Below are 18,967 nucleotides of genomic sequence, written 5' to 3' on the forward strand. Positions count from 1 at the left end.
CTCAAGGGCACCTAGGGATGGGCAATAAATGCTGGCCCAGCCAGTGAAGCCCACATTCCATGAATGAATATAACACAACCGCAGCAATAATTGGAACAATATCACTGTTCCTTAACTGTCAGTGGGTCAACACCATGACAGTGAAGGAACAGCAATATAGTTCCAATTATTGCTGCGGTTTTGTTTTATTCATTCACGGGATGTGGGCTTTACTGGCTGGGCCAGCATTTATTGCCCATCTCTAGTTGCCCTTAAGGTGGTAAGCTGCCACCTGGAACTGCTGCAGTCCATGTGGTGTAGGTGTACACCCACAGTGCTGTTAGGAAGGGAGTTCCCGGATTTTGACCCAAATAGCATTTGGCATACCCAGACTGTAGTTGTTCAAGAAAGCAGCTCACCACCTTTAAAGGCAATTGGTGATGGGCAGCAAATGCTGGCCTAATCAGTGATGTCCACATTCTGTGAAAGAATTAAAAAGACTTTAGTGGGGGCAAAGGAAAGGAAAATAATTGAGGTATAGTAACAAGTTGCATGTGTTTGAGGTTGCCAAGTATGTCAACGTTTGGGATCCCATGCAACAGACAGCACATTTTGGTTCTTTGGGGGAACAGTTCACATACAAAACACTAAAATTCTGCAGGTCACTAGTTTAGTAGAATTGAAGGCTGACTTCCCTTCTAGCTCTTTAAAATATTATTTTGAAATGTCAAGGGAACATCATGAAATCACCTGCTGAATCCAAAAATGATGGTTGATATGAATGGTGACAAAGATGATCAACCAGCCTTGTGCAACTCCATATGACATGAGAATGTGTAAGTCAAAAATATATATCAGGGTGAGCAGATGTGCTCATTGGACACTAATGCTTCGACTTCAAATGCATATTTGTATTATGCTATTGTCCAGCTTTCTTGAACATTTTCGGGGGTTATTGTTTGAATTAAAATGGTAAACAATTGTGACAGGCATAGCTGATCATGTTTCATATTCTCCGTGTAGTGGGTGGCAATATATGATTCTAGATATATATTGTAGCTAATGTTTTACAATTCCAGTAAACTGATTAGTTTAGCAAAGATACTTTAAACTTGGCAAAGTTGAAATATTCAGCCCTTGTAAATAGGACATAAAATGATGGCTGTTTTTGACCTGTGCAACATTTTATACTGAACCCTGCATGTGGTCATTAAGTTTGGACTTGACATTCCTTCCCCGTACCCAAGCAAAATCTTTGTAACTAAAGTTGGTCATTGCAGTTGCATTTCTGACCTGAATTTTCTTGTTAAAATAAGTTTAGTTTTGTTAGCTTATTTTGAAAGCACAGCTATCAAAGCTGTTAAGAAATTTTGTGTAGCATAATACAAAAATGGTTATAGCCTACCACATTTTTCAGTGACTCTTGGTGTGTTAGAAATCAGCTGTAGGTCTTCTTATCTGTAAGAAAGTAAATATAACATGTCCTTGCAATGAAATTTCTCATTTCTCTGCATCCTGTTTTCAGAAGCTACAGAAGAGGTGTCTCTTGACAGTCCTGAAAGAGAACATATTCTTTCTCCAGAACCAACTCCAGCCATTACACCAGAATCTCCAACACTCATTGCACCACGATCAGAACTAAAAATATCTCATCCCATAATGTTTGATCGATCCAAAGAGGAGGTATGAATATCAAATTGTCTTATGTAGTCTGTCATGCACTTCTACAAAATTCTATTGTAGTTAGCCTAGGTATCTATTGAGAGAATTTGTTAATATAGGATCTGTGCACCTCTTGCAGTAAATTACTTGACTACAGTTAATGTTGTGTAGATGAACTTGGAAACTGCTTTAAGCACAAAGAAGTCAAAACCTTGAAATCAATCCATTTTAACATTCTTCAATAGAAGAAAGTTGGCCAGAATACAGAATTCCTTCTGCATATTCCAATTGTATAATGGGGCATTTGATGGCTACAAAGAGCAGGTGGTGCTTCAGTTTAATTTCTTATGCTAAGGAAAATCTGAGGATGCAACACTCATTCAGATTAAGTCAATTTTTCTGAGCCAAGCTGAACTAGTCCTTCATTTCAATTAAGCTGCACCTTCAATTTTACCCCCCTTTTGAACATCACACTTTTTATCCTCTCTTCAACTTCCCAACAAAGTTGACATTTATAGGTCATAACTATTATTTTAGTTGGTTACAGGAAGATTATAGTACAATTTTATTGCTCTACAACTTTAATTCTGGACCTAAATAATCAGGGGCAAAAGTGGAGGAGGAAATAAATATAATAACTCTAGAGAAAAAGTACTAGGGAAACTAATGGGGCTAAAGGCCAATAAGTCCCCTGGACTGTTGGGTTGCATCCTAGGATATTAAAGTAAGTAGCTACACAAGTAGTGGATGCACTGGTAGTAATCTTCCAAGAATCCTTAGATTCTGGGAAAAGTTCAAGAGAATTATAAAACTGCAAATGTAACACCCTTATTCAAAAAGGGAGGAAGGCAAAAACAGGTAACTATAGGCCAGTTAGCTTAACATCCTTCATTGGGAAAATGTTAGCCTTTTATAAAGGATGTAATAGAGCATTTAGAAATACATAATATAATCGGGCAGAGTCAGCATGACTTCATGAAGGAGAAATCATGCCTGACAACTTTTAGAATTCCATGAGATAACAAGCAGGATGGATAAAGGGGAACCAGTAGATGTAATATATTTGGATTTCCAAAAGGCATTCAGTAGGTATCTCACAAGGCTACTTAATAAGATTAGAGCCCATGGCGTTGGGGGTAGTATATTAGCATGGATTGACTAACTATTAGAAGACAGAGTTGCGATACGGTTGTTGGGGGGGGGGGGGGGACATTTTAAGGATGGCAACCTGTAAATAGTGGAGTGTCACAATTATTTAATGACTTGGATGAGGGAAATTAATGTACCATTATCAGTTTGCAGATGACATGAAAATAGGTGGGAAAGCAAGTGGTGAGAATGACAGTCTACAGAGGGATATAGGTTAAGTGAGTGAGCAAAAACTTGGCAGATGGAATAGAATATGGGGAGAAATGTGAAGTAATGCACCTGGCAGGAAGCATAGAGGTGCTAAACATTTAAATAGAGAAAGACTGCAGAAAGCTGCAGCGCAAGAGGGATTTGGGGGTCCTTGTGCATGAATCACAAAAAGCTAGCATACAAGTTCAGGTAATAGGGAAGGCAAATGGCATGTTAGCCTTTATTTCAAAGGGAATGGAGTATAGAAATAGGGAAGTCTTGATAAAACTATACAGGGCAGTAGTTAGACCAGACCTAGAATACTGAACAGTTTTGGTCCCCTTTATGTAAGACAAGATTACTGGCATCAGAGGCAGTCCAGAGAAGGTTCACTAGGTTGACCCGGGGATGGAGGGATTTTCTTATGAGAGGTTGAGTAGGTTGTGCCTGTACTCATTGGAGTTTAGAAGAATGCGAGACAACCTAAATAAAACATACAAGATTCTTTGAGGGCTTGACAGGGTAGATGTTGGGAGGTGGTTTCCCCTTGTTGGAGAGTCTAGGATCAGAGGGCATAACCTGAGTAAGGGTTCACCCACTTAAGACAGATGAGGAATTTCTTCTCTTGGACGGTAGCGAAGCTGTGGAATTCTTTACCGCAAAGGATGCGTCGTTAAGCATATTCAAGGCTGAGACTGGCTTTTAATCAGTAAGGGAATCAAGGGTAATGGGGAAAAGGCAGGCAAGTATAGTTGAGGATTATCAGATCAGCCATGATCTCATTGAATGGCAGAGCAGATTTGATGGGGCCATTTTGCCCACTTCTGCTCCTAAATCGTATGGTCTAATGCCCTTGTGTAATTCCCCTCTTGATCTATAATCTAAATTTGGGTATGTAGGGTACAATTTTCAACATTTGCAAATGACAACTTGGAAGCATTGTGAACTGAGGATGATACTAAGACTTCACAAGGATGTGGGTGGACAAATGGCAGCAGAAATTTAATGCAGATAAATTATTCCTACAAAAATGTGTTTGTGAGGAGAGGCAATAAAACATACAATTCTAAAATGCTGGAACCTGGGGGCACAATCAAGAAGATGGTAGGGCAGGCTGAGTGTTAAGGCATATAGGATCCTGGTCTTTGTAAGTAGGATCTTGGGTTATAAAGCCAAAGAAATTATGGTGAACTTTTCTAAACCAGTGGTTTGACCTCCACTGGAGTATTGTTTAATTTGGGGCAGTATAGAAGGTGCAAAAAAAAATTGGTTCCAGGGATGAGGAGCTTTAGTTACATGGATAGATTGAAGCTGGGCTGTTCCCCATTGAGATTTGATAGAGGTGCTCAAAATCCTGAGGGGACTGAACAGTAGGTTAAGAGAAACTCTTCCCATTCTCAGATCAATCAGAGGCAACATAAGGGGAAATTTTATACAGCAAGTGGCTCAATATAGGGAAGGTATGGAATGCACAAAGTGTGGTGGAGGCAGTTTGAATTGTGGCTTTCAAAGTGGGTTGGATAATTCAGAGTTACAGGCCTTTGGGGATAGGATGGGAGATGGAACTTGCTCCAATTGTTGTTGCAGAGAGCAGATGGCCCAATTGACTGACAGCCTTTTGTGGAGTAAATTCTGATTTTTCTGACTCAAATAGCATTATTTGAGTTGTATTCAAACTAATTAGAAATGCATTTTAGAATTGTAGATTTCAGAAGTAGTTGTAAGTGTTACAATCTCTTGTAGAGATTTCTCTTAAAGAGAAATTTTCCCAGTGACACAAAGGACCACACAACAAGATTTCACATTTTAAGACATTTACTGTAACACACTAACATTTCTTGTCTGTATGACTTCTTTTAAAGAAGTCATACAGACTCAAAGTTAACTGTTTCTTTCCACAGATACTGCCAGACCTGAGTTTTCTCCAGCATCTTTTGTCTTTTTTATTTCCAATTTCCATCATCTGCAGTATTTTTGCTTTCATGTCACTTAACATTTCTTAGGCAACTTATATGATCATAACTCCGTTAGATTCAAGGTTGTAGTGATCATGACTCTGTTAGAATCAAGGTTGTTATGGAAAAGGACAAGCATGGGCCAGGAATCAGTTTTAAATTGGGGGAAGGTCGATTTTTAATAAGATCAGATATCATTTGGCCAGAGTGGACTGGGAGCAGCTACTTTCAGGTAATCCTGCATCAGAACAGTGGGACTCATTCAAGAAGGAAATAGGGAGAGTACAGGGCCAACATATTCCAGTAAAGACAAAGGGTGGGACCAACAAATCTAGGGAACCCTGGATTTTGTGGGATATACAGGATTGGATAAAGAGAAAAAAAGAGGCTTATGGCAAAACAGTTAACTAGAGGAGTATAGAATGTGTAAGGGGGAACTTTTAAAGGAAATTAGGAGAACAAAAAATAGCATGAAAAAACATTAGCAGGTAAAATAAAGGAAAATCCAAAGTTATTTTACAATTACATTAAGAGGATGAGTAGGGACTGTTAAGGACCATAGTGGTAATTTGTGTGTGGAGTTGGAAGATGTAGTTAGGGTTCTAAATGAATACTTTGTGTCGGTGTTCACAAGCAAGAGGGACAACGTGGGTATAGAAATCAGGCAAAGGGACAGTGATATAATTAAAGACATTAGCATAGAAAGGGAGGAGGTTCTAAGTGGTCTGGCAGACTCAAAAGTAGATAAATCTCTAGGCCCTGATGAAATGTATCCCAGGCTGTTGAGTGAGGCAAGGGAGGAGATAGCAGGGACGCTGGCAATAATTTTCAATACTTCTCTGGCCACAGGAGAGGTGCCAGAGGACTGGAGGACAGCCAATGTAGTACTGTTATTCAAGAAAGGAGGAAGGGATAAACCAGGGAACTACGATCCAGTCAGTCTAATCTCAGTGTTGAGGAAACTATTGGAAGCAATTCTGAGGGACAGAATTAATCTACACCTGGAGAGGCAGGGATTAATCAAGAACAGTCAGCATGGTTTTGTTAAGGGGAGATCATGCCTGACCAATTTGATTGAATTTTCCAAGAGGTGAACAGGTGTGTAGATGCAGGCAATGCATTTGACATAGTCTACTTAGACTTCAGCAAGGCTTTTGATAAGGTCCTGCATGGGAGACTGATGACAAAGATAAGAGCCCATGGGATCCAAGGCAATTTGGCAAATTGGATCCAGAATTGGCTGAATGGTGGGAAGTAGAGGATGATGGTCAAGGAGTGTTTTTGTGACTGGATGCCTGTGTCCAGTGGGGTTCCACAAGGATCGGTGTTGCGTCCCTTGCTGTTTGTGGTATATATAAACAAACAATTTAGAATTGAATGTAGGAGGGCTTATTAGTAAGTTCGTGGATGACAAAAATTGATGGAGTGGTAAATAGTGAGGAGGATAGCCTTAGATTACAGGAGGATATAGACGGCTGATCAGTGGCAAATGGAATTTATTCTAGTTAAGTGTTAGGTGATGCACTTGAGCAGGACAAACAAGGCATGGGAATACACGATGAATGGTAGGACCCTGGGAAGTACCGATGATCAGAGGGACCTTGGTGTGCATGTCCACTGATCTCTTAAGGTAGTGGGATAGGTAGATAAGGTGGTTAAGAAGGCATATGGGATACTTGCCTTTATTAGCCGAGGCATAGAATATAAGAGCATGGAGGTTATACTGGAACTGTGATGCAATGGCATACAAGGCTAAGGGCTAGTGCTAGAAAATGGGATTAGGATAGTTTGACCGGCGCAGATTCAATAGGCCAAAGGGCTTTTTTCTCTGCTGTAGACCTCTGACACTGCTGGAAAGGTATTTTTCCTCCTCCAACTCTCCCTGCAACCCTTAACACAACTGAAAACCTCCACTCTTTGTTGCATTGTACCACACACTTTTGACATCTAATATTGAGCGAAAGCTGGGAAGCGCTTTAGATTTTAACAGGATCCCATCTTCCAGTGTCTTTAAATAAAGTCACCTTTACTTAATCCTTTGAGCATAGTCAAATGGACTTCTCATTGCAAGGTTCCTCTGGTGGTTCTGTGGTTTAACTTTTCAATATCTCCCCTGAAAATTTCCAGACTTACTGACTTGGTCTGTAAGTCTGCGTGAAGCAAGGTCACATGCTTCTCCCTCTTGTGTTCAGGTGTGAAAGCTGGAACTTGAGTTTGTTGAATCTGGGACCCTGTCCCAGTGGCAACCAGATCACATGGGCCTGTCAGCAGGCAGAGTTCAGTACAGCTTCTCACCCATCAGTGTAAAACATAGCTGTCTTTATAAAGCTTAATGGTTCTAACAGTAGATTTGATGGCAAACAATCCTTATTGGCAGAATCAGATACCATTTCTTTTCTGTAGCAAAATAAAGTTGCTCTCGCTAAAAGTAGTGGGACTGACCAAAGTCTGAGAACCTGTTCTTAAGATGTACACATTGGAGAAAATTTCCTTGCCAGATGTTTAACTTCAATGAATTGGGGAGAGGTGCAAATAACTCCCTACCCTGCAAGAACAAAGTTGGTCTTTGTCAATGTGTAGGGAAGGTCAAGTGATTACACTTCACACTCTTTGGAAATTGAGATTGCATCTTTACAAATATTACTTGTGCATCAAGAGCTTGTTTCTGTCTATGATGGCATGTGGATACTTTTAATGACCCAAAAACATATTGCCTGTAATCACTTTTAGTAATGCCATTTCAACATCAGAAAATTGGGATTTTGTACAATTTGCCTATACAGGAATGTGACACAGCAAAATCTGACTACTTTAAATGGATAATAAGGTTTAGTTTGCTAATGGCTTAATTTTAAATCTTAACACATTATGATAACCATCCACTTGCACTGATGTTTCATTCAACTGAGCTTCTCGTGCCTAACTTTTAGATCCCTATTGTGAACCTTTGGGTCATGACAAATGCTTAATTGAAGTTGGCCTTATGGTATTACTTAATTGTATCCCATTCTGCAGCACTTTCTTATATAGGCTTACATCAAATTGATTAAATACTTAATGACCTGCCAGGTAAGTGACAGCAAAAGTGGATTTTTCAAGTTCCATTAGATACTGTAAATTGTATCAGAAAGATAAGTTTTTGGAAGGGTTTTCTTGTCCTTGTTTTTTCTCTCTCGTACACAGTACCTGGAACGTAATCTAGCAACTGAATCATCTTTACTCCAAGATAACATATAATCCAATACATAACACTGACAAATGTAATAATTGCTATAATAGTAATCCAATTTAGCATTTTTCTGATGCAGGCAATTTTGGGAATGGCTATACTCTTGTTGCTTACTGCCAACAATTTGTTGCAACTCTTAACCACTGTAACATTATTTCGGATAACTTCATTGTAGCGTACTCGCAACCTTTTTCTTACCACCACTTGAGACAAAATGGTTTTGAAACTTAGCTTGACCAAAGGGTGACATAGGAACCCAGAAGTACATCAAAAATCAAACCTAATCAATGTTCTGAATCATTATAACCTAGAGCCAATTTCATTCTACTACTTTCAACTATAGTCCTCAAAGTACTTACAGCTTGTGCTGAGCTAAATAAGATTTAATGAAATATTGGCCATGTATCTAAATATTGTATATCTTGAGTTTCAGTTAGAATTGATGTCCTTTCACTTCCCCATAGCAACATTTTGTTTCCTTTTCATTTTACTAGTACTTGATGTAACTTATCTCGTGATTTTTTTTTACTCATTCTTCTGATCAATGTAATTTTACTGTTCGTCAAGCCACTCTAATTAGTCTTACATTTTATGGTTTGGCCATAAAGATCTGTTTTTTAAAATTAATATAATTGTGTGTATTTAAGTTCCCACTTAAGTGCACAGAATTCTAAATTAATTCTAGAAATAATTGCACCATGATGCCCATTTTTGTTAATCTTATTCTAGCTTGAGGAAGAAGCAAATGGAGATGTGTTTGACATTCATGTGTCTGTTTCTGATCCTGAAAAAGTTGGTAAGTAAAAGCCTTAATGTAGCTAATCCTGTGTGAAAATGCACCTTTTTTTTAAAAAAAGTCTATTCAATTATAATATGGATAACATTTGGGCTACCTAATTTCCATCAACCTTTTTTTAGACCAGACTGCTTTTCATTTTGAGTACTCCTGATATAAGCCAGACCTGCTGAGTTTTTCCAGGTAATTCTGTTTTTTTTTTGTTTTGGATTTCCAGCATCCGCCGTTTTTTGTTTTTATTTTTTAACTTGCTAGTATTTCTACATGTTTTATGTGCTCCTGTCATTTGGTTAAGCTTTTCACACTTTTTAATTCATGGTTTTTTAAAACCACCTTTCCAGAAATGGACTTCTTGGGCTTAATTGCCTCTTCCTGTTCTCAGCTTCCTTTTTGAGCAGTGTTCCTGCCATCTCTTCTATATTTTGGATGTCGTTTTCTTCCCTCTTGTTTCTAATCCACTTATCATTCATTTTGGAGCTTGCTTCAAATGAGTAGTTATCTAATTATCATAGTTTGCTGCACAATGAAATGTTACTTTGTCATTGCATTATAATAATGAGTCTTCTCTTGCTACTTAGGTGATGGTATGAATGCTTACATGGCTTACAGGGTATCAACGAAGGTAATGAGTTAATGACATGGAGCCTCCAAGAGATACAACTGCAGTGTTTCGAGCATTGAGCACTTCTGATTTTGTTGGAATGTAGTTGCACTAAAATTTGCGTAAACTGATTACTGCGAACTTAATCTGCCAGTTATCTCAATGTAATCGACTAAGGCTGGAATGTTAAACAAGTAAAATGCTGGAGGAACTCCACAGGTCTGACAGCATCTGTGGAGAGAGAAACAGAGTTGACGTTTCGAGTCCGTATGACCCTTCAGTAGCTCTGAGGAAAGGTCATACAGACTGATCTTCAAATCTGTTTCTCTCTCCTCAGATGCTGTCAGACCTGCTGAGTTTTTCCAGCATTTTTGTTTCCGACCTCCAGCACCAGCAGTGTTTTGCTTTTAACAAAAGGCTGAAATGTAGTTTTGTGGGTATCGTGGGTTGCTAGAAAATGACCCATTCAACTTTGATTTCTGCAGTGGCAGGACTTGAGGCTTCAATTAACTAATGATTGTAACAGGGCACCTGTGTGGCTTCAACTGACAACTGGTTGCAGCCCTTGCGTATCATTCTGATAAATTGAATTAAGTAATTACAACAGCAGGAATAACATGTGGGTCAGTGTATTTAATTGATTGCAGGCCAAATGATTAATTCTGGATCCATCTCACCATGGGTGGCTTTGTACAGGATCTGGGCATGTGGGTCCAATCCATAAAGCTTTTAATTACAATCTGAGGTGTGGCTACTTTTGGATGGGGAAAGAATGGACTTTCAAACCAGTATAAAAGATGGCAGATTAGACTGCATAATGGACTGCAGCTCACTCTTTGAAATTCCACAATCTTTAGCGCTTTTTGCATTCAGTTCTGTTGCAACTTAAGTTGACGTCTGGATAGAAATCCATCTGAAACCTCTAACTTGTAACCACTGATTCTATTTATACTGATTTTTAAGACCTTAATGGAGTTCAGCATTTAATACTATTTCTCTCCTGGCCCCACCTTGAGTCTTTTACTTTTTTGTAATGGAACCTTAATGACCTTAATGAGGGTATGTGTCTAAAATAGGAAATGAGAGCTAATAGACTCCAAATTGACATTACGCAAGGTTTCGGAATGAAACCAAATAAAGTAGAAATGTTAGACTGCACAATGAAACACATTCTCACTTATAACTTGGTCATGTGAAAATTCACTCAGATAATGGAGGTGTTGAAAATTAGCTTGTAATTGAGGGATGGGGTGAAGTAAGCTGTACCACCTCTTGAATCTTATTAGTATTTGTTTGTGTTTCACTCAGACGAGTCTACACTTCCTTGAGTAATCTATAAAAAGATGCTGATTTATTACGTGTACATTATTAAAGTATGGAGACAAACCAAGTTTAAATGTAAATTCTTCTAATGTGCTTTTTAAGCAAATATTATTTCTAAAGTAACAGATGTGAGCTTGATGTTGCATGAGGCTAGACTAAGAACTTAATCTTAATTTGGGCCTGAGCCAGGATTATCAAGTATTGATGCTGCTAATTTCAAATATGTTGGGGGAAAAGTATTGAATACTTTGTATATTTCAACTGGGTGAATTTTAATGTAAACATTTAAATGACAAACTTGTGTATAAAATCTATAGATTACTTTTCTAACCTCTAAGCATATGGCATATCATTCAACTGATACTTGGCGGGAATTATGAACACAACAGTACATGCAAGATGGACTAATTCTGGATGTATTTTTCTTCCATTATACAGACTACTTTATCTATGTTTAACAGCAAAGAATTTACGGTCAAAAGGAGATTTAGTGACTTTCTGGGTCTGCATAGCAAATTAGCTGCAAAGTATATGCATGTGGGCTATATAGTTCCTCCTGCACCAGAAAAAAGCCTCGTAGGTAAGAACAATCATTTATTGTGTGCAATTAAAAGCTGCAACATCAGAGTAGCATTATTACCCTGTGGCAACTTTTTAGTAATTTTCTACTCAGTATTACTGTTCTACAGCCTTGCCTAACTTGAGCCATGGTGTAGGTTTGGTGAGTCTGATATTGTTCTCCATGGAGGGACGTTGTTCAATCTGTCATGTCTTCAATAATTTTAGTTTTCGTGTGATTTAAGCCTTTTTGGCAAACAAGGTTCCTATCCCCTCATTCTTCAGAGTCAGTGACTTGGTACCTTCCCAGATTTTTTTTCTCCTTCCTCTTTCCACCACCCCTCCCCTTCCCCCATTATAAACCTGGTGAGCACCTGAGGGTAATAGTGAAAGCTATTTGCAGAGTATAACAAATCTTTTGAATGGGAAGAGAGGGATGAATCTTGCAACTGAATTTTCTCGAGCACCAGGACCACATGCAGGTTCCAAGCCCATGCTTGCTGAGGCTTCCACCAATATAACATTCAATGCAGCAGTCTCCTAATTGGAAAACGCAGAGACAGCCAAGGATGGCAGGCAGCTCAAAGGGGTCTGCTGCACGCCAGCTGGCAACTCCAATGGGAGAAGTGGGTGCTGCTGAGCCAAAAGGCGAGTGCAAATGCACTCGGAAGCCTGATGAAAATTCAAAATTAGAGGGCTGCAGCCTGCAGGAAAATGACTATTTTCAGTCTCTAAATTGGGCCTTAATTGGTTTCCCACCTCCTTGGAGCAGGCTGTTGATTCCATGGCAGCCTGATACAGAAACTCCCCCCATTGTCTCATGGCAGGACAGCATCTGGGAGTTGTCCCACATGTAACTATCTGAATTTCCCCACTCTGCCTCCTCGCAAAACGTGTACGAAATTCTTACAGTAACCCATGCAGATTGAAAGAGCTGTAGAGAAGCTAGCTTGCTTTAAATTGGCTTTTTCCTTCAGCCTTACTTGAAATTGCTGCTATCTCAATCTATCTTTGCAAGCAACATCTTCAGGAATTTTGATTTTTAGCCTTTTGAGAATATATTTTAAACTTGGCGTTGCCTTTCATGACTGGAGTAACAAAATTAGAATTGATCGTGCATCTCTCCTGGCTTTTTGCTCTTCCATTTCCCCCAACTGAATAGCAGGTGCAAACTGGAATGTGTAATTGCACCAAAAATCAAGAATGATACAGTTCAATTTTAGCAATCTTTTCCCACATCCCAGAAAAGGAGGAATGGAGAGTTGAAGTTGGAAAAGTTCAACTACTTACTTGCAACTGTGCTGAATTCCCTTTTTATGTGGATAAAGTTTACTCACTTGGCATTTTAGTAATTATTAAAGAAAACAATCTTTCAACAAAATAGGAGGCCATTCAGCCCATTGTGCCTGTGCCAGGTCTTAGTCCTACTCCTGCTCTTCCCCCATCATCTTGATTTTCTCCTCACCAAGTATTTAACTTCCAAGAATATTCAATTAGTTTTTGAATCACTACTTCCACTACTCTTTTTGGACAGTGCATTACAGATCATAATGATTTTCTATATTTAAAAAAAAACAATTTAGAATTGCCCCTTCTGGCTCTTTGAGGATTGACTGAATCTGTGCTGTGGTTACCAACCTTTGAAGATAAGCAGCAAAAGTTAAGTATTTGGAAATCTATAGCTGTCATTGGCAAGCTTTCAATAAGATAAGAGTTAAAGGCCTGTAGAATAGTTAAGGGGCGTAACAACATGAGGCCATTGAGCCTATGCCAGCTCTCAAGTCATCCAGTCAATTCCACTCCCCTGTATGTTTTGTCCCCTTTGTTCCCATCCAAATTCCTTTTGAAATGTATTCATTGGCATTCTTTTAGGCAGCATGTTGCAGAAAACTTTCCTCCCTACACCCCAGTGTATCTTCCCCAAAACCTTAAATCTCTATCCTTGTACCATTAGCTAATAGGAACCATTTTTCTTTGTCTACATTTATCTAAACCTGTCTAAATTGTCGTAATCTTTTACACCTCTATCAAATCTCCCCTCAATCTAATTGTTCTCCTAGGTGAACAGCTCCAGCTTCTTAGCTATACCTTGTAGCCTTCATCCCTGGAACCATTCTGGTCAATCTCTTCACCCTCACATCCATCCTAAAGTGTAAATACTGGAACTGGATGCAATACTCTAGCTGAGGCCTCATCAGAGCTTTATACAGGTGCAGCAAACCTGTGGACTCTGTGCCTCATTTATAAAGCCCAAGATCCTATGTTTTGCTAACTACTCTCTCATGTCCTGCCATCTTCAACGAACTAGGCATATGACCCACATGATGTGTCTCTGTTCCGACAAATTCTTTAGAACTGTGCCCTAAAGCCTGTATTGCCCCTCCTATCCCTTCTGCCAAAACCCATCACTTCACACTTCTGTATTAAATTCCAACTGCCAACACTCGTTAGCCTATGTCCTGTTGCAGTTGATTAGTGCCATCCTCACTGATAGCCACTGCTTCAAGTTTGGTATCCTCAGCAATAGACAACATCACCACATTCCTTTCAATCTTCTGTTACTTCATCAAAAGTTCAGTCGGATTAGTCAGCATGATTTAGTGAAGCATGATTTATAAATCCATGCTGGCTCATGATTAACTCAGACCTCTTGAGTGCTTATTAATTCTCTCCCTGATTTAGTTTTGTAAAACCTTACCCACCACTGTTAAACTGACTGACCAGTAATTGCCAGGAATGTCCTTGTGATTTTTCTTGAATACATTTGCCTGTCTTCAGGCATCCCTCATTTATCTAGGGACAATTTAGATTATGGCAAACCCGTTCTCAATCTCCACACCCACTTCATTTTGCAACCTGAAATGCAAGCCATCTGGACTAGCAACTTACCCACTCTAAGCATAACCACATTTCTAGTACATCCTACCTATCAATTTTCACCCCATCTGTTCCTCTATCTTCACTTTTACTGACACTTTGTAATCATCCATTTCCTTTAATGAGTACTTTGTGTTTACTAGCTATTCCAGCCTTGCCCCCTTTGTCCCAAATAGGTCCCACCCAACCTCTTACTCCCCATTCACTATTTACATGCTATTGGTAATTTTTTTGTTCCTTCCTCATTAACTGCTGTTCCATTCTGTCATCTCTAGTCTTATTTTCTCTCTCCTCTGCTTTTATTGTTTGTTGTCTGATTCTCATTTTGAAGCATTTGTCAGAAACTTTTTTTTGCTTTTTGTTGTTCATGTCCATCTAGGGAAACATCTGACTTTGTTTCAGGTATAGACTGGGCATATCATCCATTTATTCTGCTTTAGTTTCTCCTGTTAGCCTTTGGTTTCATTTCATTAGCTAGATGCCCCCCTGCAACCTGCCACCTCAGCGCATTGAAGTTGGCCTGCTTCCAACTTAAGTTCTACTTTAGATTGATCCTTGCTCCTCTGCATTACTAATCAAAACCTTATGATGTGATCACTTTTCCCCAACTGTTTTCCCCCCCAAAGGTATTTTGCCCATTTGGTCCGCTTCATTCCCTGGTACCAGATCCAGGAATGCTCATTCCTAGTTGCACTGAGAGCACACTGGGTACATTTCTAATTTCTCTTCCTCTTTCACCCCCCCCCCCCCCCCCCCCCCCCCCCCCAAACTTATTATTCCAACCTTGCTCAAATATCAATAACTCCAATATCCCCACTGTATAGTTCCTGCAGATTTGCTGCTGACACATTTTATCACTCACTATTTGGAGCCTGATTAGAATATCCTCTAGCACGATCACACCCTTTTTTCTTTTTTTGGCTCTAGCCAAATAGATTATGTCCAGGTCCCCTTGGACACTTTTTTCCCTATGCCTTTTCCAACACTCATGTCTTTTTTGACCTTTAAATAAATGGGTGGGAAGTGATGAGCAAGAGACTACAAACTGAGTATTGTGAATTTAAGCACAGGCAGTAACTTTATTGCTGTTTCAATTTTAGAAAATTTAACATTGTATTGTTCCATAACTTGACCAAGACTGTTTTATCTGATGAAACACTGGGCATGTCAGTTTTGTTGGTGGGATGATGTTCCTTTTTCAATTCTAAAGGCATGACCAAAGTCAAAGTTGGAAAAGAAGATCCATCATCAGCTGATTTTGTTGAAAAAAGGAGAGCATCCTTGGAGAGGTAAATTTCTTTGGAACAGGGAAATTTAAAATACTTGAATATGTGATTAACAAGAAAATGAAATTATCAGGAGCCTTGTTTTCATTATGTAGAAGACTGTTCTGCTTCAAATCGTTGTTCTAAAGTTTATACTGATCCATGAGCACACGTTATTGGCACTTTGAAATCCATCCTAGAGATTTGTTTTTGTCTTCGTTATTGTACATCTTAATATCAAGAAGGTCATCACAAACTTCCTCATTTGAGGAACAGTTTTTAACTGGATTTGCACATGGATATGTCTCCATTCCCCTGTGTCCCTTTTTTTGCTTTGCTTCACCTGCCCCTCCATTCCTTGGATGGTTGAATGGCTTGATCTTGGCTTTGTGTACACATGATCATTTGGCTGAAGTATCTGAAGGTGACTGGCATCCATGGAATATTATTCCAGGAAAGGTTTAGCTCCTTCTGGTGAATCAAAGTAAAACCATAGGAGAAATACCTCCTAAAGCGAGTTATGCTAATTTTGTCATGGTCCAATAGCAGTACTTGTGTTAACAATTATTTTGACACAGCATGCTCTAATTAACAATTGACTGACTTGGAGAAACCTTGCAACTTAGAAGCACTTAATATTGCAGATACTAAATTAGTTTCTGGACTGAAATAAATTTAACACATTTAGCACATAATGCAAAAGCCTAATGGATCCATTGTGTGAAAAAGCTTTGAAGATATCAAACTTTTTATTCATGATGTGGTTTTGGTTACTGAGCTCTGTAGATGCATCAAATTTCCATTTGGCCAGCAGAAAGGTGAGTTTTCTGTTTTCATTGCCAGAAGATGCAAGGCACTTTAACCGAAGCAAATGTACTCTTTGACCTGGAATTTTCTGAACTTGATACATTTAAATCTACAGTTGATGTGCAAATAACATTTTTCCAAACTGGAGCTGGACATGATTCAAAGCACCAGCCAGACAGCCTGTAGAACATGCCATTTAGTAATCTTAAATGATGGACCTTGATCCAAAACTTGAGTTCTGATAGCTTCCTCCAAGATAGAATAAGCAAGAAGCCCATTTGCATTGTTCGAGGCAATAATTTTCTTATTCCCTACTGGTTGGCTAATACTTGAATTTGAATTCAATTGTTTTGCCATTAATCACTTATGGAAATTGGGCAGGTGTTTAGGTGGCTGAGAAATTTTCTGTAGTTGAAGGACAGTTTGACATTCTCTAGCCTTTTGATTTATACCTAACAACTTGTATCTATACTACACCTTAATGTAACAACAATACTGAAGCAAGATGTTTCAAACAAGATTTGACACAGCACCACAAACCAGTGCTAGGGCAGATGGCTAATAGCTTGATCAAAGAGGTAAGTTTTAAGTCAAGCCTTGAAGGAGGAGGTAGCGAGGCAGAAGTTGGAGGGAATTCCAGAGCTTGATAGCCTGGGTTTCTGAAAACATAGCCACCAATGATGGAGCAATTGCAATTGGATGCTCAAGGCTGGTATTAAATGTGCACAAATTAGGTTTGTGGTGATGGAGGAGGTTAGAGATTGGGAGGAGATGCTGAATAAGTGAGAATTTTAAACTATGTATTGCTGGACCAGGTACCAGTGTCAGTCAGTGAGCATAGGAGTGATAGGTGAATTGTACTTGATGCAGCTAATGGTGCTGGTAGCAGAGTTTGGGATGAGTTTAGAGGGTAGAATGAGGGAGGCTGACTAGGAGTGCATGGCAGAATCAAGACTGAAGGTGTAACAGTCATGAATGAGGATTTTGCAGCAGGTGAACTGAAGCACAGCAGTGGAAATAGGCAGCCTTGGTAATGGCACAGATGTGTGGCCAGAAGTCCAGTACAGGGTTAAATGTGATTGAACAGATTGGTTCAGCAAAAGACAGTTACCAGGGAGAGCAATGGAGTGAGTAGCTGGGAATGAATTTTAACATGGTCCAGGGATAATTGCTTGGTCTTAATGTTTGAACTATAATTTCCTCATTCCTCACTCGATATTAAACAAAAGATAGAGTCAAGAGGTCGAACTAGTGTTATCAGCATGTGTTTGGAAAACTAACATTTTAGATCATGTAGTAGAGGGCCAGTATGTAGATGAGAAATGAGGGGCCCAAGGAAAAGGCCTTGAGGGGCACATGGTAAATGAGTAGGATGTGATTCCCTGGCTACATTCTAGAAGAATAGAATCAGGTGACTGAAAGCACATGGAGAAGTGCCAGAGTGTGGTCAGCTGTGTCAAAAGCTGCTACTGGGTCAAAGGATGTAGAGGGATAGTTTACCTTTGTCACAGCCATAGAATGTCATTTGTGACTTTGGTAGTGGCAGTTTTGCCATGTGACAAGGATTCAAACTTGGAGTTGAGGGAAAAATTGGTGTGGATTTGAGGTGTCTTTGCTTTTAAGGTCTTTGGTGAGGAAAGGAGATTGGAGATGGGGCAATAGTTTGCATGAATAGTAGGGTCAAGGTTTTTATTTTGAGGAGCTGGTTGTGATGGCAAATTTAAAGGAGAAGGATAATACCTGAAGGGAGAGAGCTTAACTTGGGGACTGAAGCTAGGTTGGGTGGCCTGCAGTTTAGTAGGAATAAAGTTGAGGGAGCTGGAGATGAGTCTCTTGGAAAGATGAGCTTGGGAGTTGGCACGAGGGAAGATGGTAGAGAAATTAGAGCAAGATGAGTTCAGAGAATTTTAGAACTTGGGGCTAAAGGAAGGGAGGGTTGTGCCAGAAGCAACTGGTTGGATGCTCTTCATCTTAATGATGGAAGTCCTTGAGCTCCTTGCATTTCCTTGTTGGAAGTAAGGGTAGGAGGAGAGAGAGGTTTAAGACTGTTTACAGTAAAAAAAAGAAGCTGGGGTTATCTGTAGTACTGGCAGATCAGAACAGGGCCCACTGTATGGTCCAGCAAGATCTTGTTTTGAATGGCTAAACCAGGACTACTTTTGCATCTTGGAATGGAGATGAGGGCTCCACTGGAGAATGGCTGGAATGAGTAGTGGCTTTAACTGGGGCTAAGCTATCAAAAGGTGGAGGTGAGTGTGGCTGAATAGATTGTAGCTGCAGAAATGTGAAACACTACAATTGAGATTCCAGGGTTGGGATGTAGGAAAAGTGTATGGGTGGAGTGATTCAAGGAAGTTCAGATGGCCTTGTCTGTGGGGACTGCAAGACCACATGAGATGGCAGGTCAAGAAAATGGCTGCAAGTGAACTGGGGCACTTACATGGTGAGATATCTTGAGGATAAGAGGGCAGTGAACTTGAGAGAGCATGGGAGTTGAGATGGAGGTTGAAATTGCCTGTGGAGAAGTCATTCAGTGCAGAGGCTAAGGGAGGAAAACAGTAAAGATATCTGAATTTT

The 18,967-nt window shown here is 39.6% G+C and overlaps 1 protein-coding gene across 2 annotated transcripts in view; it reads left to right on the forward strand.

The window, feature by feature from the left end:
• The window catches only part of snx2 (sorting nexin 2), a 62,667-nt gene that overhangs the window by 9,521 nt on the left and 34,179 nt on the right, over nt 1-18,967 (forward strand). Inside the window, exons 3-7 of one of the 2 annotated variants that reach the window (XM_041185855.1) lie at nt 1,505-1,662; nt 8,893-8,959; nt 9,538-9,581; nt 11,322-11,463; nt 15,529-15,607. In XM_041185855.1, coding sequence (XP_041041789.1) covers nt 1,505-1,662; nt 8,893-8,959; nt 9,538-9,581; nt 11,322-11,463; nt 15,529-15,607 — 490 coding nt within the window. The remainder of the gene's footprint in view (nt 1-1,504; nt 1,663-8,892; nt 8,960-9,537; nt 9,582-11,321; nt 11,464-15,528; nt 15,608-18,967) is intronic. The other variant, XM_041185856.1, reaches the window with a different exon arrangement.

This window comes from Carcharodon carcharias, chromosome 4 (assembly GCF_017639515.1).
Source record: "Carcharodon carcharias isolate sCarCar2 chromosome 4, sCarCar2.pri, whole genome shotgun sequence".
Classification (NCBI taxonomy): domain Eukaryota; kingdom Metazoa; phylum Chordata; class Chondrichthyes; order Lamniformes; family Lamnidae; genus Carcharodon; species Carcharodon carcharias.